The sequence below is a fragment of the Schistocerca nitens genome, chromosome 6 (genome assembly GCF_023898315.1).
Source record: "Schistocerca nitens isolate TAMUIC-IGC-003100 chromosome 6, iqSchNite1.1, whole genome shotgun sequence".
In the NCBI taxonomy this organism is placed as follows: Eukaryota; Metazoa; Arthropoda; class Insecta; order Orthoptera; family Acrididae; genus Schistocerca; species Schistocerca nitens.
This window is the reverse complement of record NC_064619.1, coordinates 250,090,208-250,116,772: the sequence shown is the minus strand read 5'-3', so window position 1 is coordinate 250,116,772 and position 26,565 is coordinate 250,090,208. Positions and strand designations below refer to the sequence as shown.

The following is a 26,565-nucleotide window of genomic DNA, read 5'->3' as shown; positions in this document are numbered from 1 at the left end:
CGTCAATACCTCACTGATGCTCCCCTTTGAATGAGTCTATCAGCCCCATCGTGTACTGGAAGCCACCCTCGGTCTGAGCCCTGGTCTCCTGTAGGCTGTTGACACCTAGTGGACATTTCGCTGGCCCAATAGCACCGTGGGGCTGGCCCAGCAACTGCACACACATCCACGGTTGGAAGGTTGCATACTCTTGGCATTGTACACTGAAGCCGGCACTCTGAACATGTGCTTATGAAGACTGGTGGACCACAACAGCAACATGCCGATCTCTATACAAGCCAGACACCAACAGCACCATACTGCTCTGTGTACATGGCAGACTTCAGCAAGCTCCAAAACAGCAACGCCTGCCAGCAGTGTGCCCACTCACAATCGTGGCACTGCGAGTACAGCAATACGAGCACGGCACTATGAGAATGGCACTATGTTGTATCTGCACACCATGTGCTGCCTCGCGCAAATCCTTCCACCAGATTATTTAGGATGCTGTGTGACCATTACCTGCGAGCATCAGCTCACACTACAGGTGCAACGTTGGTGGCACCCGGCAGCCTCTCTGTCAACAGCATTCACCAGCTGCAGCTCCAGTGTGGCCTAGGACTCGAACTGGACTCCAATCTAGATACGTGCCGGGCAATGCCTAGGACACTGCCGTCTTGCCTTGCCCGTCACTACCCTCACATCATGGCAGCTGCCACTTGTTGAAGCATAGGTCTCTCTTTCGCTGTCGGTGCTCGGCCAGTGTCACGCGAGCCAGCATGCACCTGACCAGCCGTACATCATCTATGACATTGGCCAGATCCCGACCAAGGACACTGAGTTGGACTCCCAGCACAGGGACTTTTCTACCCAGAGTGCCTATTATTTTCTATTTTACGTCACAGTTGTGTACTTTTCATTTATGTGTTTATCAATAAATGTGTTTCTTGCACCGTACCAACGAACCTATTTTATTAAACGCTGCACTTGCCATCGTGTAAGAACAAAATAGCTCTCTTAAATTTATGTGTAATGTTCCTGTATGAAGAATTTGAATTTAAAATTAGTTATTTTCACATGGCAGGAACACTGTGCACTCAAGGTAGAATCCATATGCACCTGCAACTTTTTTTGTGTGTGATTAAAAGCTGTTTGTAGTTCAGTCATCATAAATGAAGAGAAGAATTGTGGGTTAGACTGTAGACATTTCTTGATTTCACTAAGTTCTTTCATTAATTGCTGAAAATTTCCTTTATCTGCTGGGTGCTTTGGAATTTCTCTGTAAGTGACTGGCGAAGCTGTCACTTGAGGCATACATTCTGAGACGGAGGGGGGGCGGGGGGGGTACTGATGCACCAACGCACCTAGACATATTTATGTAAATTGGTCACAAACTGATATTCATACAGGAATTGACAGAAAATGCAAAACTGTAAACTCTAGCGGCCGATGGATGAATGAGTGATGCTGCAGAGCAGTTTTACCATGCAGCTGGCAAGGATTGTAAACAGGAGACATGTTGACACCAGGGCATATAGTCTCTGTGAATTTCATTCTGATTACTCTGCTGGACAGTAACTGCCTCGCAGACAGGCACGCGAATAATATACGCAGATGTCAGCATTTGAGAGAGGACATGTAGCTGGACTCAAATAAGTCAGCAGGAGTAATCAGCGGATTGCTTGACATTTGAATAGGAGTGATGCCACTATTCAAAGATGTTGACAGGAATGTGATCTATGGCTGAACACATTGTCAAGAAGGAAGTGGTCGACTTACAGAGATGACAGAATGTGAGGACTGAGCAATCATCAAAGAGGCACTTGTCTTCGTGCTTGCCAAATCCTTATTTGGCTGTTAAGATCACTAAATCTCTCCCCAATCGAGAATGTTCGAAGCATTGTAGGCAGGGCCCTTCAACCAGCTCTGGATTTTGACTATCTAACACACAAATTGATCAGAATTTGGCATGATATCCCTCAGGAGGACATCCAACCACTTTATCAATCAATGCCAAGCCGAATCACTGCTTGCATAAGGGCTAGAGGTGGACCAATGCATTACAGGCTTGCTCATTTTGTGAACCTCTTTCTCTTGAATAAAACAATCAGTTTTTCTGAAATTGTAATATTTGTTTGTCTGTACATGTACATCACATTTACTTATTTCCATCCCATTCGGATAATTCCTTTTTTTTTTTTTTTTTGTCTTGAAGTGTACATCCAATATATAATAATTTCTTCCTTGAAGTAGGCCAGAAGACCAAAATGCTCAGTTCAAGCAATAAAGCAATAAATACATGCAAGCTGCATTTCTTCATACAAGTAGGCAAGTCACAATCACTCCAAGCTCTACAAAACAATAAGTTATTAATGTAATTAACTGCCTAAAAAGGCAAAGAAACAATAACGGAGCTGATAATATCTCAAGTAAATTATTAAAATCCTGTTCTTCACATACATGCAATGTAGCCAGTCACATTTGCAAACATCACTATCACAAAGGATATGTCAGACAGACTAAAATAAACTGTTGTCAGACCCCTTTACAAGGTAGTAAGAATGATTTTTTACCCACCAGTCTCAATACTTACCTCCTTCTCAAAGGTACTGAAAGTGATTACGTATGCAAGACCAATAACACAGCTCTCTCAAATTAAATACTTAGTCTCGATTTGGGTTACAAAAGGGTCTCTCCACAGAAAAATTCCATTTTTCAATTCACAAATCAGCTTATACAAAATTTGAATGAAAAATAATGCCAACACATATTTTCAGTAACCTGTCAAATGTATTTGATTAGGCAGGTCATGACATTTTCCTAGAAAAGCTCAAATACTATGACAGGGTGTATATGTGGACAAGGAAGAAAAATTCTCCGGAATTTTCCCAAATTTCCTGGTTAAAAATGCACTTTCTCCCGGGTGAAAACATGCTTTTTCCATGTTAAGTGACATTATATTTTCCCTTATCAATCCTGTGAATGGTTAAGCTTTTATTCACGGGCCTAGAACTTCCTGGTACTTTAGAAAACGAAACTCAGAGAAAAAGACGCGTTTTGGAAATATCTTTTATGTGCAGCAACACATGTACATTGCATATTTTCGTATTACAAAAGTATACATTGGAATTCCACCAAACACCGCATGTTACTTTCCAAATTATTGAAATCGAGATTGCGATGCGTTTCTGTAAGCCAGTCATAGCTCATGTCATGTGATATCGGCAGCCGATGACAGCGGATATTCAGAGCACAGGGCACATGATGTAGTCAGCCAACAGCAACATCATTGTTACATAGTACAAACAAACAAACAAACAGGGAAATTTAATAGTTTAAATTAATACACACAGTGTTGCGACAAGAAAAGCAAAGCTTTCACATATAATATTGGTCTCTAAGGTTAATAAGCTGCAAGAGAAGCTATGATTTCGCATATAATGTTGATCTTTTCTGTGCGTGCTACACCTCAAGAATCTCACAAATGCGCCAGTAAAATTTTTAATAAAGACAAATGTCTGATAGTCAGGGTTCGAAATTCTTCTAAATGGCTCGTCATCAAAGAGCTGATTTTTAAATGAGAGTCAAACGCTCTGTGATTTAAGAATTTCATTGTACATTCTCGCACTTACGTAAAAGGATATTTACTTTGAAAGTAACGCTTTTCAAACCACCATTCGCAATATTTTCCCCCGACCCGTTAGAAATAGGTTCGTTTCAGCATTTGCCAGAGAGCACAGATAACAGGCGTCACTGCACTTGTGCAGCTACCATGATGCAGGAAGACTGTACGTACGTGTAAAACATTGAAAGATCATACATTATGTCATAAAAGAAACAAGACATCAGAGGATAATCCAAGAGCATCGGAATTTCGTGAACCATAACTAAAATGAGCACATTTAAAGTGCATACTTAAAGTGCACATCCGTATGTCCAGATTCCCAATCAAGTAGACCTTGACCTGATATTAAGCGTTTCAGTGTGGTTTTCGAGATTTAAATTTTCTTGGAGCACCAGTGTGTATTATATCATGTTTGGTTCTTTATTATGGCATAATGCCATACATGCTTGAAGATGAAAACGTGCACTTGAAATGCAGCGAAGAGTTGAAACTAGCCAGAACTGTGGAATTAAACATGTCATTTCAAATACATTTCGTTTGAAATACATTGACTGTCTCTGTGGAAAAGGTTAATAAAAGTCAAATTTCTTTAGCAAACAGATAAAAATAACTTCATTGTTCTGCAAGGCGGTTAATGTTTGACAGTCAGAAAGGTGGAAATAAAATAAAATCTGAACTAATGACATATTTTAATTCACTTGATAACTCCCGGCCACAGGTTTCTGTTTTGTTTTCGTATGACATGAGAGTAAACGAAGGGGAAACAGCAAAATCACTAAATGTAAACATGGGTCATGTGAAGACTATCCACTATAACTCAGACTGCTTTGCGCATCAGCCTCAGATCTACGATATTTGTGAACCGGGTCAATACTAAAAAAAAGTCGAATTTGCAACAATATGTTCATCTTGTAGCGCACATCTTTCTGAAAAGTCTGAAACATAAAACTCATGTGTTTGAGGAAGTGTAAGAGATGTTATTTGGTCTTAAGTGTGCCAAAGTGCAGTGCCACGCCTCTTCATAAAGCATTCTTCTATCGCACTTCACTGAATTTCGCTCTGTGGAATTGAAACGTGTATATTTTGTACCGGATGCCAGCAAACTATATTCAGGACAGTGGAAGTTGAAATGTCCTGTGGTGCCTCTCCTGCTCCCAGTCGGCCGGTTTGACAGCCTGCCCCTCTTAAAAAAAAATCTCGCAATTAATAGAGGATGGGATTATTTGTAACTGGAAGAACAAGAACTCTTCAGAAAATTTGCAGTGTTTACTGCCTATTAGCTAATAACTTGCTGTTTTGTGTGACATAAAATATAGGATACATAAAACCAATAAAGAAAAAAGACAAGCAAGAAAGTACACGTTTCTTCAATCCTTAGCTCCTAGCATTTTTTCCTCTCTAATCTTGCTACAGCTTTACATGGCATGCTTTCCTTTCTGCGAAAGAATCTATTACCTCATCAAAGTTTGTCAAACGATTCACTACATGAAAAATCGAAATGCTGTTATCTAATTCTGAAAAAGCTGTTAACACAAATAATACCCAAGATTGGTGTGGTTTCTCGATCTGATTACGTCTATTTTGTCACTGTCTGCTAGATAAAACAAAAGAGGCCTTTCTAATATGGCAGCAATTTTGTAACACACCAAATAAACGAGACTGTTTTGGAACAAATGGCCATTTTTATAACACGACAGAGTATAATTCACGAAGTGCCAGTATCAAATGCCTATTAGGCCTACTACAAGCAAAAAGCTTTATGTTACAAAATAGTTTCACATTTAATTCATATGCACCAACTTCTCAAGCCCGAGATCGAAAAGTAGTATTATGAAATTTTTATATAAATTTGGAATCGTCTTATTCTTCCATAATTTGTGTGATGTCCCCATTTCTTCTCCTTCCTTGTTCTAACAAACAACCTTGTCATCACCAATTCTGCAGCTATTCCTACCATTGTCAAAATTTGTTCGCCGATTAATTTCACTAACCCTGACAATCACAGGTTTAGTTATCCCGCGATTGTTTTCTGGTTAGGCGTTATTACGTGTTCGTACAACACGTTTTCCGTGTTACTTCCAGAACAGAACTTAAGCGACTGCTAGCCGGAGACTGTACAACTGGTCCTTACTAGTGTATTGACCTGGCCAAAAATTTTCTGTCAAAATTTCATTTTCTTGGGAACACCGAGAACAGTTAATAATCTTTCTCACCTGTTATTCCTGACAGTCTTTTATTTCCATTCTGGTAGTCTGAATCTATGGATTTCGCTAGTAATTATAACAATGCTGATAATTCACAAACCCAATCAACCACATAATAAGACAGCGATTGGCATTCATCCGTTCGGCTTTACTCTTCTCAGCTCGTATAGCCCCGACACCTTTCATCTGCAGAAAGTTTGTATTTAGATGTGACAGAGACATCACGTACACTATGCACACTTTCAAAAATCAACTTATGATTCATTCAGAAATCAACTTAAAATGTGTTCAAAAACCAACAGGGAAGCGTTTCAAAATAATCGATAGACAAACGTGCGCTGGATCCTAGGCACTTTGTGAAACAAGTTTTTTTTTCCCTCCAGAATATGAATTTGGCGCCTCATTTTCCTGGTAGCATCTAGCTGTTTGCTGTGACTGCTTGCACAACCAATAGCCACATTCCTGTAGCCAGATGCAGGAGAATCTACTACGCATGAGCCCCCTCGTAACTGCTAAAATGTATCTAATGTAAAAAGTGGTGATTTCACGCTCATCAGAAGCAATTTGTTGTTATGAAGCATTGCATAGTCTTCCTAAAGCCTTTGACACATTTTGCTGTTGGCAGACACTTGCATGAGCACTGTGTGTCGTTCTTGTATATGGTGCATTTCCTAGGCAATTTAAGTTATTTTCGTTTTTTTTTTTCCTCTTGTTTATGTTTTATTGTTGAAGTATTATTCTGCAGTAGCAGGATATAGTAATATCCTTTGTTAGAGTATAGGTTCTTACCAGTCAAAATTACAAAAATGTAACTAAAAACTAAAACAATGAAAAATTACCGAAATCCTAAAAAATTCCCGGGTTTTTTCCCAGTTTTCTCCCGGGTGAAAAAATTCCCGGGTTTTTGCGTGACTTACCAAACGAAGCGCTGGCAGGTCGATAGACACACAAACTAACACAAACAAGGAAGGAGAGGGAAGGACAGGGAAAGACGAAAGGATGTGGGTTTTAAGGGAGAGGGTAAGGAGTCATTCCAATCCCGGGAGCGGAAAGACTTACCTTAGGGGGAAAAAAGGACGGGTATACACTCTCACACACACACACACACATATCCATCCACACATATACAGACACAAGCAGACATCCCACAAGCAGACATATTTAAAGACAAAGAGTTTGGGCAGAGATGTCAGTCGAGGCGGAAGTGAAGAGGCAAAAATGATGTTGAATGACAGGTGAGGTATGAGTGGCGGCAACTTGAAATTAGCGGAGATTGAGGCCTGGTGGGTAACGGGAAGAGAGGATATATTGAAGAGTAAGTTCCCATCTCCGGAGTTCGGATAGGTTGGTGTTGGTGGGAAGTATCCAGATAACCCGGACGGTGTAACACTGTGCCAAGATGTGCTGGCCATGCATCAAGGCATGTTTAGCCACAGGGTGATCCTCATTACCAACAAACACTGTCTGCCTGTGTCCATTCATGCGAATGGACAGTTTGTTGCTGGTCATTCCCACATAGAATGCATCACAGTGTAGGCAGGTCAGTTGGTAAATCACGTGGGTGCTTTCACATGTGGTTCTGCCTTTGATCGTGTACACCTTCCGGGTTACAGGACTGGAGTAAGTGGTGGTGGGACGGTGCATGGGACAGGTTTTACACCGGGGGCGGTTACAAGGATAGGAGCCAGAGGGTAAGGAAGGTGGTCTGGGGATTTCATAGGGATGAACTAAGAGGTTACGAATGTTAGGTGGACAGCGGAAAGACACTCTTGGTGGAGTGGGGAGGATTTCATGAAGGATGGATCTCATTTCAGGGCAGGATTTGAGGAAGTCGTATCCCTGCTGGAGAGCCACATTTAGAATCTGATCCAGTCCCGGAAAGTATCCTGTCACAAGTGGGGCACTTTTATGGTTCTTCTGTGGGAGGTTCTGGGTTTGAGAGGATGAGGAAGTGGCTCTGGTTATTTGCTTCTGTACCAGGTCGGGAGGGTAGTTGCGGGATGCGAAAGCTGTTGTCAGGTTGTTGGTGTAATGCTTCAGGGATTCCGGACTGGAGCAGATTCGTTTGCCACGAAGACCTAGGCTGAAGGGAAGGGACCGTTTGATGTGGAATGGGTGGCAGCTGTCGTAATGGAGGTACTGTTGCTTGTTGGTGGGTTTGATGTGGACGGACGTGTGAAGCTGGCCATTGGACAGGTGGAGGTCAACGTCAAGGAAAGTGGCATGGGATATGGAGTAGGACCAGGTGAATCTGATGGAACCAAAGGAGTTGAGGTTGGAGAGGAAATTCTGGAGTTGTTCTTCACTGTGAGTCCAGATCATGAAGATGTCATCAATAAATCTGTACCAAACTTTGGGTTGGCAGGCCTGGGTAACCAAGAAGGCTTCCTCTAAGCAACCCATCAATAGGTTGGAGTACGAGGGGGCCATCCTGGTACCCATGGCTGTTCCCTTTAATTGTTGGTATGTCTGGTCTTCAAAAGTGAAGAAGTTGTGGGTCAGGATGAAGCTGGCTAAGGTGATGAGGAAAGAGGTTTTAGGTAGGGTGGCAGGTGATCGGTGTGAAAGGAAATGCTCCAACGCAGCGAGGCCCTGGACGTTCTGATTATTTGTGTATAAGTAAGTGGCATCAATGGTTACAAGGATGGTTTCCGGGGGTAACAGATTGGGTAAGGATTCCAGGCGTTCGAGAAAGTGGTTGGTGTCTTTGATGAAGGATGGGAGACTGCATGTAATGGGTTGAAGGTGTTGATCTACGTAGGTAGAGAGACGTTCTGTGGGGGCTTGGTAACCAGCTACAATGGGGCGGCTGGGATGATTGGGTTTGTGGATTTTAGGAAGAAGGTAGAAGGTGGGGGTGCGGGGTGTTGGTGGTGTTAGGAGGTTGATGGAGTCAGGTGAAAGGTTTTGCAGGGGGCCTAAGGTTCTGAGGATTCCTTGAAGCTCCGCCTGGACATCACGAAGGGGTTACCTTGGCAAACTTTGTATGTGGTGTTGTCTGAAAGCTGACGCAGTCCCTCAGCCACATACTCCCGACGATCAAGTACCACGGTCGTGGAACCCTTGTCCGCCGGAAGAATGACGATGGACCGGTCACAGCCTTCAGATCACGGATAGCCTGGGCTTCAGCAGTGGTGATGTTGGGAGTAGGATTAAGGTTTTTTAAGAAGGATTGAGATGCAAAGCTGGAAGTCAGAAATTCCTGGAAGGTTTGGAGAGGGTGATTTTGAGGAAGAGGAGGTGGGTCCCGCTGCGACGGAGGACGGAACTGTTCCAGGCAGGGTTCAATTTGGATGGTGTCTTGGGGAGTTGGATCATTAGGAGTAGGATTAGGATCATTTTTCTTCGTGGCAAAGTGATATTTCCAGCAGAGAGTACGAGTGTAGGACAGTAAATCTTTGACTAGGGCTGTTTGGTTGAATCTGGGAGTGGGGCTGAAGGTGAGGCCTTTGGATAGGACAGAGGTTTCGGATTCGGAGAGAGGTTTGGAGGAAAGGTTAACTACTGAATTAGGGTGTTGTGGTTCCAGATTGTGTTGATTGGAATTTTGAGGTTTTGGAGGGAGTGGAGCTGGAAGTGGGAGATTGAGTAGATGGGAGAGACTGGGTTTGTGTGCAATGAGAGGAGGTTGAGGTTTGCTGGAAAGGTTGTGAAGGGTGAGTGAGTTGCCTTTCCGGAGGTCGGAAACCAGGAGATTGGATAGTTTTTTGAGGTGGAGGGTGGCATGCTGTTCTGATTTACGGTTGGCCTGTAGGAGGATGCTCTGAACAGCCGGTGTGGATGTGGGAGAGGAAAGATTAAGGACTTTTATTAAGGATAGGAGTTGACGGGTGCGTTCATTGGCTGAGTTGATGTGTAGGTCAAGGATTAGGTGGGTGAGGGCAATGGATTGTTCATTTTGGAACTGGTATAGGGACTGATGGAAAGAAGGGTTGCAGCCAGAGATGGGAACTTTAAGTGTGAGGCCTTTGGGGGTTATGCCAAATGTCAGACAAGCCTGAGAAAATAGAATATGGGAGCGTAATCTGGCTAGGGCGAAGGCATGTTTGCGGAGGGAATGTAAATAAAACTTAATGGGGTCGTTGTGGGGGTGTTGTGAGGATGACGTGGTATTAGAAGGTGGAAAGTGTAACATGAGGCTGAAATGAAAATGAAAATAAAAATATATGGGGAGAGATAGAGGTGAACAGGAAAGTAACTGGAGATCTGGTGTGAAAAAAGCCGAGAAGGTGTTGGTTACAGCTGGGCTATGTTGGACTTGGGTTGGTAGGCAACGATGTGCACAAAGGTTAGGTGGCTGTGTTGCCGCCAAAACACGTTAAAGGACGGAGAAATTCGGGAAAATTTCGAAAAAAACTGCGTGTAATATATTAAAAGGAGTGGCTTTGTGGTGGCAGATTATGAAAATGAGGCTAACAATTGTCTGAGGAAGAAATAATGACGTTAAAACCTGTGGGAAGCGGATAAAAATTATCAGTGATGTGCGAAAAACGGAAATGGAAAGAAAGCGAAAGTTATTAGAACTAGCCGAATTGGTTGTTTAAAAGGTGAAAAGAACTGTTTGTGAACTAGAAATGGTGGATTTTATAGCGGCGGTAGTGTTGAAAGCGGCAAAAAAATTTTTTTGGTTATGGTTTCGAAGTGGGTTACGTATTATTGAATATATATAGGCAGGATAAAATTGTATAGCAGATTACGGTAAAAAGGAGAAGGTGAATACAAAGTGAAACTACTGGAAAAAACAGAAAGAGAAAATAAAACGACAGAAAAGATTTCGAAATGCAACAGTGACAATAACAAACGTAATTGTTGGGTTCAAATTACTGATATCAATATAATAGAGGGAAACATTCCACGTGGGAAAAATATATCTAAAAACAAAGATGATGTGACTTACCGAACGAATGCGCCAGATTCAACCAAACAGCCCTCATCAAAGATTTACTGTCCTACACTCGTACTCTCTGCTGGAAATATCACTTTGCCACAAAGAAAAATGATCCTAATCCTACTCCTAATGATCCAACTCCCCAAGACACCATCCAAATTGAACCCTGCCTGGAACAGTTCCGTCCTCCGTCGCAGTGGGACCCACCTCCTCTTCCTCAAAATCACCCTCTCCAAACCTTCCAGGAATTTCTGACTTCCAGCTTTGCCTCTCAATCCTTCTTAAAAAACCTTAATCCTACTCCCAACATCACCACTGCTGAAGCCAAGGCTATCCGTGATCTGAAGGCTCACCAATCCATCGTCATTCTTCCGGCGGACAAGGGTTCCACGACCGTGGTACTTGATCGTCGGGAGTATGTGGCTGAGGGACTGCGTCGGCTTTCAGACAACACCACATACAAAGTTTGCCAAGGTAACCCCATTCCCGATGTCCAGGCGGAGAGCTTCAAGGAATCCTCAGAACCTTAGGCCCCCTGCAAAACCTTTCACCTGACTCCATCAACCTCCTGACCCCACCGACACCCCGCACCCCCACCTTCTACCTTCTTCCTAAAATCCACAAACCAAATCATCCACGCCGCCCCATTGTAGGTGGTTACCAAGCCCCCACAGAACGTATCTATGCCTACATAGATCAACACCTTCAACCCATTACATGCAGTCTCCCATCCTTCATCAAAGACACCAACCACTTTCTCGAACGCCTGGAATCCTTACCCAGTCTGTTACCCCCGGAAACCATCCTTGTAACCATTGATGCCACTTCCTTATACACAAATATCCCGCACGTCCAGGGCCTCGCTGCGATGGAGCACTTCCTTTCACGCCGATCACCTGCCACCCTACCTAAAACCTCTTTCCTCATCACCTTAGCCAGCTTCATCCTGACCCACAACTTCTTCACTTTTGAAGACCAGACATACCAACAATTAAAGGGAACAGCCATGGGTACCAGGATGGCCCCTTCGTACGCCAACCTATTCATGGGTCGCTTAGAGGAAGCCTTCTTGGTTACCCAGGCCTGCCAACCCAAAGTTTGGTACAGATTTATTGATGACATCTTCATGATCTGGACTCACAGTGAAGAAGAACTCTAGAATTTCCTCTCCAACATCAACTCCTTTGGTTCCATCAGATTCACCTGGTCCTGCTCCAAATCCCATGCCAAGTTGACCTCCACCTGTCCAAAGGCCAGCTTCACACGTCCGTCCACATCAAACCCACCAACAAGCAACAGTACCTCCATTACGACAGCTGCCACCCATTCCACATCAAACGGTCCCTTCCCTACAGCCTAGGTCTTCGTGGCAAACGAATCTGCTCCAGTCCGGAATCCCTGAAGCATTACACCAACAACCTGTCAACAGCTTTCGCATCCCGCTACTACCCTCCCGACCTAGTACAGAAGCAAATAACCAGAGCCACTTCCTCATCCTCTCAAACCCAGAACCTCCCATAGAAGAACCACAAAAGTGCCCCACTTGTGACAGGATACTTTCCGGGACTGGATCAGACTCTGAATGTGGCTCTCCAGCAGGGATACGACTTCCTCAAATCCTGCCATGAAATGAGATCCATCCCTCATGAAATCCTCCCCACTCCACCAAGAGTGTCTTTCCGCCGTCCACCTAACCTTCGTAACCTCTTAGTTCATCCCAATGAAATCCCCAAACCATCTTCCCTACCCTCTGGCTCCTACCCTTGTAACCGGCCCCGGGGTAACCTGTCCCATGCACCCTCCCACCACCACCTACTCCAGTCCTGTAACCCGGAACGTGTACACGATCAAAGGCAGAGCCACGTGTGAAAGCACCCACGTGATCTACCAACTGACCTGCCTACACTGTGACGCATTCTATGTGGGAATGACCGGCAACAGTGTTTGTTGGTAATGAGGATCACCCTGTGGCTAAACATGCCTTGGTGCACGGCCAGCACATCTTGGCACAGTGTTACACCGTCCGGGTTATCTGGATACTTCCCACTAACAGCAACCTATCCGAACTCCGGAGATGGGAACTTGCTCTTCAATATATCCTCTCTTCCCGTTATCCACCAGGCCTCAATCTCTGCTGATTTCAAGTTGCCGCCACTCATACCTCACCTGTCATTCAACAACATCTTTGCCTCTGCACTTCCGCCTCGACTGACATCTCTGCCCAAACTCTTTGTCTTTAAATATGTCTGCTTGTTTCTGTATATGTGTGGATGGATGTGTGTGTGTGTGCGCGAGTGTATACCCGTCCTTCCTTCCTTTTTTCCACCTAAGGTAAGTCTTTCCACTCCCGGGATTGGAATGACTCCTTACCCTCTCCCTTAAAACCCACATCCTTTCGTCTTTCCCTCCCCTTCCCTCTTTCCTGACGAAGCAACCATTGGATGCGAAAGTTAGAATTTTGTGTGTATGAATGTGTTTGTTTGTGTTTCTATCGACCTGCCAGCGCTTTCGTATGGTAAGTCACATCATCTTTGTTTTTAAATATATTTTTCCCGCGTGGAGGGAAAAATATATTTATATATATATATATATATATAAAACAAAGATGATGTGACTTACCAAATGAAAGTGCTGGCAGGTCGACAGACACACAAACAAACACAAACATACACACAAAATTCAAGCTTTCGCAACAAACTGTTGCCTCATCAGGAAAGAGGGAAGGAGAGGGAAAGACGAAAGGATGTGGGTTTTAAGGGAGAGGGTAAGGAGTCATTCCAATCCCGGGAGCGGAAAGACTTACCTTAGGGGGAAAAAAGGACGGGTATACACTCGCACGCACACACACACACACACACACACATATCCATCCACACATATACAGACACAAGCAGACATATTTAAAGACAAAGAGTTTGGGCAGAGATGTCAGTCGAGGCAGAAGTGCAGAGGCAAAGATGTTGTTGAATGACAGGTGAGGTATGAGTGGCGTCAACTTGAAATTAGCGGAGATTGAGGCCTGGTGGATAACGGGAAGAGAGGATATATTGAAGAGTAAGTTCCCATCTCCGGAGTTCGGATAGGTTGGTGTTGGTGGGAAGTATCCAGATAACCCGGACGGTGTAACACTGTGCCAAGATGTGCTGGCCGTGCATCAAGGCATGTTTAGCCACAGGGTGATCCTCATTACCAACAAACACTGTCTGCCTGTGTCCATTCATGCGAATGGACAGTTTGTTGCTGGTCATTCCCACATAGAATGTGTCACAGTGTAGGCAGGTCAGTTGGTAGATCACGTGGGTGCTTTCACACGTGGCTCTGCCTTTGATTGTGTACACCTTCCGGGTTACAGGACTGGAGTAGGTGGTGGTGGGAGGGTGCATGGGACAGGTTTTACACCGGGGGCGGTTACAAGGGTAGGAGCCAGAGGGTAGGGAAGGTGTTTGGGGATTTCATAGGGATGAACTAAGAGGTTACGAAGGTTAGGTGGACGGCGGAAAGACACTCTTGGTGGAGTGGGGAGGATTTCATGAAGGATGGATCTCATTTCAGGGCAGGATTTGAGGAAGTCGTATCCCTGCTGGAGAGCCACATTTAGAATCTGATCCAGTCCCGGAAAGTATCCTGTCACAAGTGGGGCACTTTTGTGGTTCTTCTGTGGGAGGTTCTGGGTTTGAGAGGATGAGGAAGTGGCTCTGGTTATTTGCTTCTGTACCAGGTCGGGAGGGTAGTTGCGGGATGCGAAAGCTGTTGTCAGGTTGTTGGTGTAATGCTTCAGGGATTCCGGACTGGAGCAGATTCGTTTGCCACGAAGACCTAGGCTGTAGGGAAGGGACCGTTTGATGTGGAATGGGTGGCAGCTGTCGTAATGGAGGTACTGTTGCTTGTTGGTGGGTTTGATGTGGACGGACGTGTGAAGCTGGCCATTGGACAAGTGGAGGTCAACATCAAGGAAAGTGGCATGGGATTTGGAGTAGGACCAGGTGAATCTGATGGAACCAAAGGAGTTGAGGTTGGAGAGGAAATTCTGGAGTTCTTCTTCACTGTGAGTCCAGATCATGAAGATGTCATCAATAAATCTGTACCAAACTTTGGGTTGGCAGGCCTGGGTAACCAAGAAGGCTTCCTCTAAGCGACCCATGAATAGGTTGGCGTACGAAGGGGCCATCCTGGTACCCATGGCTGTTCCCTTTAATTGTTGGTATGTCTGGCCTTCAAAAGTGAAGAAGTTGTGGGTCAGGATGAAGCTGGCTAAGGTAATGAGGAAAGAGGTTTTGGGTAGGGTGGCAGGTGAATGGCGTGAAAGGAAGTGCTCCATCGCAGCGAGGCCCTGGACGTGCGGGATATTTGTGTATAAGGAAGTGGCATCAATGGTTACAAGGATGGTTTCTGGGGGTAACGGATTGGGTAAGGATTCCAGGCATTCGAGAAAGTGGTTGGTGTCTTTGAAGGATGGGAGACTGCATGTAATGGGTTGAAGGTGTTGATCTACGTAGGCTGAGATACGTTCTGTGGGGGCTTGGTAACCAGCTACAATGGGGTGGCCGGGATGATTGGGTTTGTGAACTTTAGGAAGAAGGTAGAAGGTGGGGGTGCGGGGTGTCGGTGGGGTCAGGAGGTTGATGGAGTCAGGTGAAAGGTTCTGTAGGGGGCCTAAGGTTCTGAGGATTCCTTGAAGCTCCGCCTGGACATCAGGAATGGGATTACCTTGGCAAACTTTGTATGTGGTGTTGTCTGAAAGCTGACGCAGTCCCTCAGCCACATACTCCCGACGATCAAGTACCACGGTCGTGGAACCCTTGTCCGCCGGAAGAATGACAATGGACCGGTCAGCCTTCAGATCACGGATAGCCTGGGCTTCAGCAGTGGTGATGTTGGGAGTAGGATTAAGGTTTTTTAAGAAGGATTGAGAGGCAAGGCTGGAAGTCAGAAATTCCTGGAAGGTTTGGAGAGGGTGATTTTGAGGAAGAGGAGGTGGGTCCCGCTGTGACGGAGGACGGAACTGTTCCAGGCAGGGTTCAATTTGGATAGTGTCTTGGGGAGTTGAATCATTAGGGGTAGGATTAGGATCATTTTTCTTTGTGGCAAAGTGATATTTCCAGCAGAGAGTACGAGTATAGGACAGTAAATCTTTGACAAGGGCTGTTTGGTTGAAGCTGGGAGTGGGGCTGAAGGTGAGGCCTTTGGATAGGACAGACGTTTCAGATTGGGAGAGAGGTTTGGAGGAAAGGTTAACTTCTGAATTAGGGTGTTGTGGTACCAAATTGTGTTGATTGGAATTTTGAGGTTTTGGAGGGAGTGGAGCTGGAAGTGGGAGATTGAGTAGATGGGAGAGACTGGGTTTGTGTGCAATGAGAGGTGGTTGAGGTTTGCTGGAAAGGTTGTGAAGGGTGAGTGAGTTGCCTTTCCGGAGGTGGGAAACCAGGAGATTGGATAGTTTTTTGAGGTGAAGGGTGGCATGCTGTTCTAATTTGCGGTTGGCCTGTAGGAGGATGCTCTGAATAGCCGGTGTGGATGTGGGAGAGGAAAGATTGAGGACTTCTATTAAGGATAGGAGTTGACGGGTGTGTTCATTGGCTGAGTTGATGTGTAGGTCAAGGATTAGGTGGGTGAGGGCAATGGATTGTTCAGTTTGGAACTGGTATAGGGACTGATGGAAAGAAGGGTTGCAGCCAGAGATGGGAACTTTAAGTGTGAGGCCATTGGGGGTAATGCCAAATGTCAGACAAGCCTGAGAAAATAGAATATGGGAGCGTAATCTGGATAGGGCGAAGGCATGTTTGCGGAGGGAATGTAAATAAAACTTAATGGGGTCGTTGTGGGGGTGTTGTGAGGGTGACATGGTATTAGACAGTGGAAAGTGTAACATGAGGTTGAAATGAAAATGAAAGATAAAAATATATGGGGAGAGATAAAGGTGAACTAGAAAGCAACTGGAGATCTGGTATGAAAAAAGGCGAAAAAGTGTTGGTTAAGTTGATCCTGTGGTGAACTTGGGTAGGTAGACAGCGATGTGCATAAAGGTTAGGTGGTTGTGTTGCCGCTAAAACACGTTAAAGGATGGAGAAATTCGGGAAAATTTCGAAAAAACGTGTAAATGTATTAAAAGGAGTGGTGTCGTGGTGAAAGATTACGAAAATGGGGCTAACAATTGTCTGACGAAGAAATAATGACGTTATATATATATATATATATATATATAACAGAGGGAAACATTCCACGTGGAATATATATATATATATATATATATATATATATATATATATATAAAACAAAGATGATGTGACTTACCAAATGAAAGTGCTGGCAGGTCGACAGACACACAAACAAACACAAACATACACACAAAATTCAAGCTTTCGCAACAAACTGATGCCTCATCAGGAAAGAAGGAAGGAGAGGGAAAGATGAAAGGATGTGGGTTTTAAGGGAGAGGGTAAGGAGTCATTCCAAACCCGGGAGCGGAAAGACTTACCTTAGGGGGAAAAAAGGACAGGTATACACTCTCAGACACACACATGTATGTCTGCTTGTGTCTGTATATGTGTGGATGGATATGTGTGTGTGTGTGTGTGCGAGTGTATACCTGTCCTTTTTTCCCCCTAAGGTAAGTCTTTCCGCTCCCGGGATTGGAATGACTCCTTACCCTCTCCCTTAAAACCCACATCCTTTCGTCTTTCCCTCTCCTTCCCCTCTTTCCTGATGAGGCAACAGTTTGTTGCGAAAGCTTGAATTTTGTGTGTGTGTTTGTGTTTGTTTGTGTGTCTATCGACCTGCCAGCGCTTCCGTTCGGTAAGTCACATCATCTTTGTTTTTAGATATATTTTTCCCACGTGATGTGACTTACCGAACGAAAGCACTGGCAGGTCGATAGACACACAAACAAACACAAACACACACACAAAATTCAAGCTTTCGCAACAAACTGTTGCCTCATCAGGAATGAGGGGAAGGAGAGGGAAAGACGAAAGGATGTGGGTTTTAAGGGAGAGGGTAAGGAGTCATTCCAATCCCGGGAGCGGAAAGACTTACCTTAGGGGGAAAAAAGGACAGGTATACACTCGCACACACACACACATATCCATCCACACATATATATAGATAAATAGACTGAAGTGAAGAATGAAATTTTCATTTATTGCTTAAGTCAGCATGTATACAGCATGGATATTTGAGGCTTGAAAACCTTTCTGGAACAATATAGTTTCATCTGATCAAATATTATGGTATCAGTGATCTTGCAGGTAACTGACTTTCATCCTATTTAACTAAAACAATGCAGTGTGTCACATTAAGAAGACCAAAGAATGTAAATCATGACACTGCACCTTCAGAATAGAGAATAATCACTAAAGTTGTACCATGGGAAATGAAATTGGGTCCACTCTTCTTCTTGTTATATAGACATGATCCATCATCGTACATCCAAGAAGCAGAAAGAGTTATCTTTGCTGACAAAATACTGTAATCATGCTTATGGTAAAACATCCAACACTTGAAAATGTACATGAAACTTTCCTGAAAATTGATAACTTATTCTTTGCATACGGACTGCCACAGGATTTAAATAAAACACAATAAACTCAATTCTGTACTGCATGAATGACCACACCAATAGAAAAAATGCATGATAATAAATCAATAAATGAGACAATGTTCTAAATTCTTTGGTGTTTATATTCATAAGGACCTGAACCAGAAGTCACATGTTGCAGATTTTCTAAAACATTTCAGTTCCGCAACTTTTACATTATGGATAACATCAGATTTTGGAGATGAAAATATCAAAAAGTTAATTTACCTTTCCTATTTACATCCTCCAATGTCCTGTGGCATCAATTTCTCAGATAATTCACAATTGAGTAAATAAGTATTTGCACAAAACCTTGTAATAAGAATCGTTTGTGCTGTTCATTACAGAGGCTCTTGGAGACAAGTCTTAACCTACATTCGTAAAGTGGAAACAACAACTTTGTTGTATACTCAGAACCATGCCTTTAATCAATCACATCACGAATAGCTGAAAGAGCACAGCATGTATAAGCATAACATTAGAAAGATAGATTATTTACAATCGCCATCTTCAGCCATAGTATGATGCAGAAAGGACAAGGATATTAAGTGCGAAAAAAAAAAAAATAAATAAATAAATAAATAAAAAGTCTAACCTCCTACCTGGTGATGTATATAATTCAGCAAGTAATAAAATTAATTTCAATCAGAAACTGAAGTTCTACCTGCTTGACAACTACTCCAACTCCATCGAAGAGTTTCTGAATGTGTAATAATATGGATTATGGTGTGGTTTTTAGAAGAGGAAGGGAGGAAGGGGGGTAGTGAGAAATAGGGAAGAGAGAGAGAGAGAGAGAGAGAGAGAGAGAGAGAGAGAGAGAGAGAGATTGAAGCATGAAAAGTCACAATTACAATCCATCAAACATGCGAATAACTGGAAGAGGTATCATGAGGTACTTACCACAAGGCACATGTGAGAGAGACAGAACCCATAACAAGCCACAACCACCATTGCACACAGTAAGGGGCTGTGCTGTAGTGTCGAAACTTCAGAATACAGAGAAGCCCAAACAAAGCAAACAGCAATAGCATTGATTCCATCAGGATAAACCTTGACTGTGTCAGTAAGGCATTGTCTGTAAACAAAAATAAACAGATGACATACATTAATCAAACTCAAAATTGTTCAAGATAGATGAAATAGTTGTATTTTGTTAAATGAATTGAAGAAGCATGACATGAAGCTTTACAGGCTATAAGGCATTGAGATAAAGGTTCCTTCTACTGGAGGTAAGAAACAGGAAAGAAAGAATGGGAGGCTAGAAATGTCATGAAGGAAGAGACTGTCTGAAAACTGACTGCTGTTGAAACAATGGTGAAGACGTGTTAGGCACAGTTTAGGCAACGGTGGATTTAAGTCAGCTTTCAAGACAAATACGAGCCCAAGAATTTCAATCAGGTGCAAAAGATGATTTACTGCCCAAACTACACCTACTTTTGGGACCACAGGAAGAGCCTTTCACATAATGGGACTTTAAAAACTAATTGACCTGATGGAAAAAAGAAAAATCGTCACTATGGAAAATAATGAGACAAAGTGAAAGCAAACTAGAATAAGAAACCTCTGCCTTGACTAAAGGTTTCACTGGTCTGGAAATGATTCTCTGCCAAAACATTTAGTGAAGCGTTTGCCCCACAAACAAAATGAACCTTGCAGTGAGATACAATTTCACAGTGACAAAATAATTAAACTTGTAAATAATAGATTTCAGCTATCAGCTATCTGCCTGAAGAATAATTAAACTCTCTGTGAGTTGGAATGGGAATAAATACTGTGTGATCCAAGCTTACATTCCATAAACACAATGACCTACATTACACAGAGCTGACTTCCTGAATGAGAACAACATGTGGGCTCTGAAAAGTCTAAACATGGGTGAGAAATTCATTCACTGGAGTATGGCTGGATATCTTTTTGTAATGGGTACAATATTTTTAGCAAACAACCATGATTCCATCATGCAGTGTGCAGGAGAACTGAGTGCCAATGGGAGAGCATGCAGATTTTATCTATATACCACCTTCCACTTGCCTCCCAAGCTGGGTCTATAGCTGTCCAGTCCACAGTTCATGACCTGGAGAATGTCCAGTGCTCAGTGTGAGATTACACATACATGGGTTAATCCAATGGGCTGCTAATTCATTGGTGTTCTGCCTGCATCAGAAACCTGTTCAGTGCTGTAACTGTTTGTTTCTTTTTACCTTCTAATTAATCCAAATGTCTGTTCACAGACTTTGCAAAGGTTGTAGCTGCAGTCAAAGTTGATTACCCTATAACTAATTTCAATCTCAAGAACTTATTTTATATCACAGTTCCAATAGTGCAATGTCTATGCCAGAATTTTTGTATAGCTATTCCTGTTCAACTATGAGACACAATGCTTTATTGTTGCATGTTTGTTTTGGTGCAGTAGTCAGGTCCACTGCTGGTGTTTGCGCCAGTGATATTCAATTGTGGTACTGTCTATCCCATACACCATACACCCAATTTTTCAAAACAATGAAGCCATGTATGGAAGAAATGCAGTGATTTTGGCCTTCTCTCGTTTCTCTTCCATTTCTCAATTTTGTACAGTTTATATTGGGTGTAGTGTCATCAGCACATATGTTGCTCTGTGTAACAGTTTGTATCAAAAAACAATCTTCGAGTGTTCCAGTTCTGTCGTGAGACTTTTCAGGTCAGAGAGGATAATTGCTCTGTGAATCAAGGTTTGAAGCATCCGACTCCTCAGTGCCACGTGGTGGCAGCTGTTGGCACCAAAATAAAAGCCAGTATGCATCTTTTCCCAGCATATGCTGTGCTCCAGAGTGCCATTTCTTTTCCTTCCTAGTAAGTCATCTTGTCACTCCGATTTCCATGGTGAAATTGACATTAAATGTACAGAACTGAGATACACAAGAAATATCTCTGCATTTTTTCTTACATGTGGACATATAAAATATTCTCCATTCCCATAATCCTCCTTGCCTCCACCTTCGATAGCTCCCTACACCACACTGACCTCCATCCTTCCACCACTACCCATTTTCACTCACCATACACCTGCAGCCTCTTCCCCACAATCTCTCCTTCCTGTGCTTTATCACCACCCTTCCCGACCCACTCCTTGTAACTGTTATTCTCATCATGCAATACACAAAATCAATGGTGCTGCTGCCAATGTTGCATTTTCATCTCATACCCCTACTGCCTCTCCCTCCCATATTCCTATCACATAAACCTGCTACCTCCTAGCCACCACTATCAGTCACACTTCCCCAACCCTCCCTACCACTTCCACTGCTTCTCCTCTCACAGAAAGTGTGTGAGTGTATGTACTCTAGTCTGAAAAAGAATTCATCCAAAAGCTAGCAAAGTTTTCAGTTTTGTTTCTGCCTGTCGACAACGCAACGTGGCTATTATCCAGTGAATGTCACCTTTATTTCTAATTTATTTATATCTACTTTCCATTACCATACAAACTTTTAGTTCTGAAAGCTAGGATTACTGTTTGTGAGGGTATAGAATTCTGTGTAATAAAATTTGGGGATTTCCCCTTATAAGAAGTACAATGCTTTCTGTACCCACGTCCTCTTATAAAGAGCATTCCAGGAGGAATGATCAATATTCAGAAAGATGGGTGGAATGATCATATGAAGAAAAAAAGTGAAGTAGACATGGGCTCTAAAATACATACCTTAAGAGCTATGAGCACTTCTTCACCTTCCCTACTGTAAACAAATCTCTTCTATTTGCAAAGCCCCAGATTTTGGGAGAAAGTAGTATGGACCAAAATATGAAAAAACATTCTACAAACATGGGCTCAAAAATGCCTACCTTGAAGCTGTGAGCACTTGTTCAGTGGAAGAGATGTGTGTCACAGAAGCAAACATGAACAAGTGCTCATACCTCCTAATTTAGGCTTCAAATGGCTCTGAGCACTATGGGACTCAACTGCTGAGGTCATTAGTCCCCTAGAACTTAGAACTAGTTAAACCTAACTAACCTAAGGACATCACAAACATCCATGCCCGAGGCAGGATTCAAACCTGCGACCGTAGCGGTCTTGCGGTTCCAGACTGCAGCGCCTTTAACCGCACGGCCACTTCGGCCGGCTCCTAATTTAGGGCTCATGTTTACCGGACTTTTTTTCTCGTTTTGGTCCATACTACCACCACTCAAAACACGGAAAGTAGAGAATTTGCAGTAAAAGGGATTTGTTTCACAGTACTGAAGATGGAGAAGTGCTCATAGCTCTTAAGTTATGGATTTTAGATCCCATATTTACTAAATTTTTTTGCTTCAAATGATCCTTCATATAATATTCCTGAATATTGACAATTTCTCCTGGGACACAACATGTAAATGAGAAACCCTGCCTCCGGGGACACACCATGTAAATCAGAAACCCTGCAGTTTATTAACATTATGGCACACAGGTCATTGTTTTTCACACAGTGTTACGTATTAGCACATACAGTTAGTTTGTGTTGGATTATCATCTGAGGTACTCCTTAGGCAGCATCCATACTTTGAAGTTCGTTAACAGATGCCTTCATGTTGGATCAAGTACATCAACGAACTCCCAACACCACTTGGATGCTGAATCTGAGTCTCAGAGAAGGCGACGTTGAAGGCCATCGACAAAATAAAGAAAACTTTCACAGAAAAACGTGATGGTCATTGTCCGAGTATTACACGTTGCTCTGATACACCCACTGGGACAGTACTCTGTATCAATTCACGTAATTAATGTACACTGTTATCTAATCCTGTTGATAATTATTTAGAGTACACTGGAGAGAAGTAGATAATGATAATAATAATAATAATAATAATAATAATATTTTTTAAATTAGAAGCTCAATCCCCAATTCTTTAGTTATTTTTATTAAAGTACAAATATTATACGTTTTCCAGTTCTTTCTTATAATTTTTTTCTACCTCCCTCAGCTCCATAATCTTTTTCCAAGCTTAAAATTCCCAAAATTAACATTTCTACTGGATCTTTTCTATTACCGTTCATTTATAAGACTGCAATTTTGCTTGCCTCATGGCCTTATTTTTTTAAAATTAAGGAAGGTTAAAATAAAACATTGATGAGGGTAGTTACACATATGCATAGCATTGTAAGTATTTACTGGCAAGTGAGGAATGTAGGAAGACATTAACTGTATGTTACAGTGTTAAAGGATTTGTGTAGGAGGGAAATGTAAAAACATACCAGCTGATGTAAAGCACTGGTATAAGTGACACAAAAGCACTGAAAGCAGAGTTGTGTACGCAGAAGCATGAAATCCAAGTAGTAACATGCACAGATAAAAGAAAGAACTATGAATGAATGTAGTTCAAAGGAGGCAGATAGTATAAATGGAACACCTTGACAGAGTGGTTGAAGGAAGTACAATTATTAGCCTTACTGGCCAAAATGAATTAAAATATGGAGTTCCATTATACTCCCAGGATAACGTTATTTTCTCTCTTCTAACAAACATCCATGTGGATAAGTATAAGAATGAGTCATATCACACCTTAAAAAATGGCACATATGATCAACGAGCACTTGATTAATCTTAATAATGGTAATAAAAAACAAATAATTTTTTAAAATAATGTATGAAAAGATAGATTGCTATCTACTGTAAAGATGAGACGTTAAAATCGCACACAGGCACAATTAAAAAGACACTTACACAAAGCATTCGGCCACAGCTTCATCAGAAAAAGCAGAACACACACCAGACATTCGCACAAGCAAGCACATCTCAGAATTTGAAGTCATTTTGACTATTTTTCAAACGTGTTTGTGACTGGTAGCGGCAATTTTAAAAAACTTTACAAGCACATCTCAGACACACATGACTGCCAACTCCAGCCAAAACAGAAAACGTTGGATGGAAGCAGCAATCTAGAGGGATTGTGGAAGGGATGGGTGTGTAACAGTGGAGGGAGGGAAGAGTGCTGTCTGGTGGAGTGTGTAGGGACTAGAATGCCAAAAGGTGCAGTCAGGAGGTTGTGGGGCAAGGAAGTGGGGAAAACGGACAAAAAAAGGAGAAGAGCAGGAAAAGATGGGCTGGTGCATTGGCAGAGAGTGGCAAATGAAGAGGGTGAGAGACAAGAATGAGGAGGAAGTGATAGGACACGGGGGATGGGAACTATAGTGCGAAGGGTGTGGAGACAGTATGTTACTTTAGGTTGAGGCCAGGATAATTATGGAAGCAGAGAATGTGTTGTAAGGATACTCCCATCTGTGCAGTTCAGAAAAGCTGGTGGTGGAGGAGGGGAGCCAAGTGGCTCGGGTAGTGAAGTCGCTATTGAAATCAAGCATGTTATTTTCACCTGCATGTTGTGCCTATTTGTGTCTATTTTGCTCTTGGCTACAGTTTGGCAGTAGATGTTCATCCTATAGGACAGTGGCTGATAGTCATACCAATATAAAAAGCTGTGCAATGATTGCAGCAGACCTAATAGATTACATGGCTGCTTTGACAGGTGGCCCGACCACTGATGGGGTAGGATAAACTTGTGTCAGGACTGGAATAAGAAGTGCTGCGTGGTTGCATTGGGCAGGTCTTGCACCTAGGTCTTTGACAGGGATATGATCGCTATGGCTAGGGGCTGTGGGGATGGACTAGGATGTTGGGGTGGTTGGATGGGCAATGGAACACCATTTTATGAGGGATGGGAAGGATCTCGGGTGAGATGTCCCTCATTTCAGGGCATGATGATAGGTAATCTGAGCCCTGGCCATGGACATGGTTCAGTTGTCCCAGTATGAGTGGTACTGGGTGACAAAGAGGGCACTCCTTTGTGGCTGGTTCTTGGGAGAGGTGGGAGGATATGAGGTGTGAGGGAAAATGGCATTGGAGATCGGTTTGTGGACTAGGGCTGAGGGATAGTGCCTGTCTGTGAAGGCTTTGGTGAGACTTTCAGCATATTGGTCAAGGGAGTTCTTGTCACTGCAGATATGCACTCGCCAGGTGGCCAGGCAGTGTGGGAGGGATTCCTTACTATGAAAGGGATGACAGCTGCCGAAATGTCGATACTGTTGTTGTTTGGTAGATTTAATGTGTGCAGAGTTGTAGATGGTGTCATCAGAGAGGAAGTGCTCAACATCTAGGAAAGTCGCACGCTTTGTTGGAGAGGACCAGGTTAAGGGGCAGGATAGAAGGTGTTCAGGTTGTGAAGGAATGAAGAGAGGATGTCTTGGTTCTGAGTCTAGATCTCGAAGGTCTCATCAATGAACCTGAACAAAACTAGGGGTTCGGTATTTTGGGAGGCTAGGAAGGTCTCCTCCAGATGACTCATATACAGGTTGGCGAAGGAAAGTGCTATGCAGATGCCCATGACTATGCTGCAGATTTGTTCATATACTTTCCCATCAAAGGAGAAGTAGTTGTGGGTTAGGATAGAGCTAGTAAGGTGTATGAGGAATGAGGTAGTGGGTTTGAAGTCTAAAGGACATTGGGAAAGGTAGTTCAATAGAACATCAACAAAAGCAAAACGAGGATAATGGAATGTAGTCGAATTAAGTCGGGTGATGCTGAGGGAATTAGATTAAGAAATGAGACAATTGAAGTAGTAAAGGAGTTTTGCTATTTGGGGAGCAAAATAGCTGATGATGGTCGAAGTAGAGAGAATGGCAAGGAAAGCGTTTCTGAAGAAGAGAAATTTGTTAACATTGAGTATAGATTTAAGTGTCGGGAAGTTGTTTCTGAAAGTATTTGTATGGAGTGTAGCCATGTACGGAAGTGAAACATGGACGATAAATAATTTGGACAAGAAGAGAATAGAAGCTTTCGAAATGTGGTGCTACAGAAGAATGCTGAAGATTAGATGGGTAGATCACATAAGTAATGAGGAGGTATTGAGCAGAATCGGGGAGAAGAGGAGTTTGTGGCACAACTTGACAAGAAGAAGGGACCGGTTGGTAGGACACATTCTGAGGCATCAAGGGATCACATATTTAGCATTGGAGGGCAGTGTGGAGGGTAAAAATCGTAGAGGGAGACCAAGAGATGAATACACTAAACAGATTCAGAAGGATGTAGGTTGCAGTAGGTACTGGGAGATGAAGAAGCTTGCACAGGATAGAGTAACATGGAGAGCTGCACCAAACCAGTCTCAGGACTGAAGACCACAACAACAACAACAGTTCAATAGCAATCAACCATGGGAGTGATGGGTGTAGGTGTATAGGGAGGTGGCGACAATAATGACAAGTAGGGATCCAGGAGATAAAGGGGTTTGGATGGTGCAGAACAGTTGAAGGAAGTGGTTGATATCTTTGACGTGGGAGGTTAGATATAGAGCAATT

The 26,565-nt window shown here is 43.0% G+C and overlaps 1 protein-coding gene across 1 annotated transcript in view; it reads right to left on the bottom strand.

Moving 5' to 3' along the window:
• LOC126263630 (protein O-mannosyltransferase 1) overlaps window positions 1–26,565 on the bottom strand; it is a 176,326-nt gene that overhangs the window by 98,177 nt on the left and 51,584 nt on the right. The window contains exon 5 of the mRNA XM_049960721.1: window positions 19,170–19,344. Within this exon, the coding sequence (XP_049816678.1) occupies window positions 19,170–19,344 (175 nt within the window). The remainder of the gene's footprint in view (window positions 1–19,169; window positions 19,345–26,565) is intronic.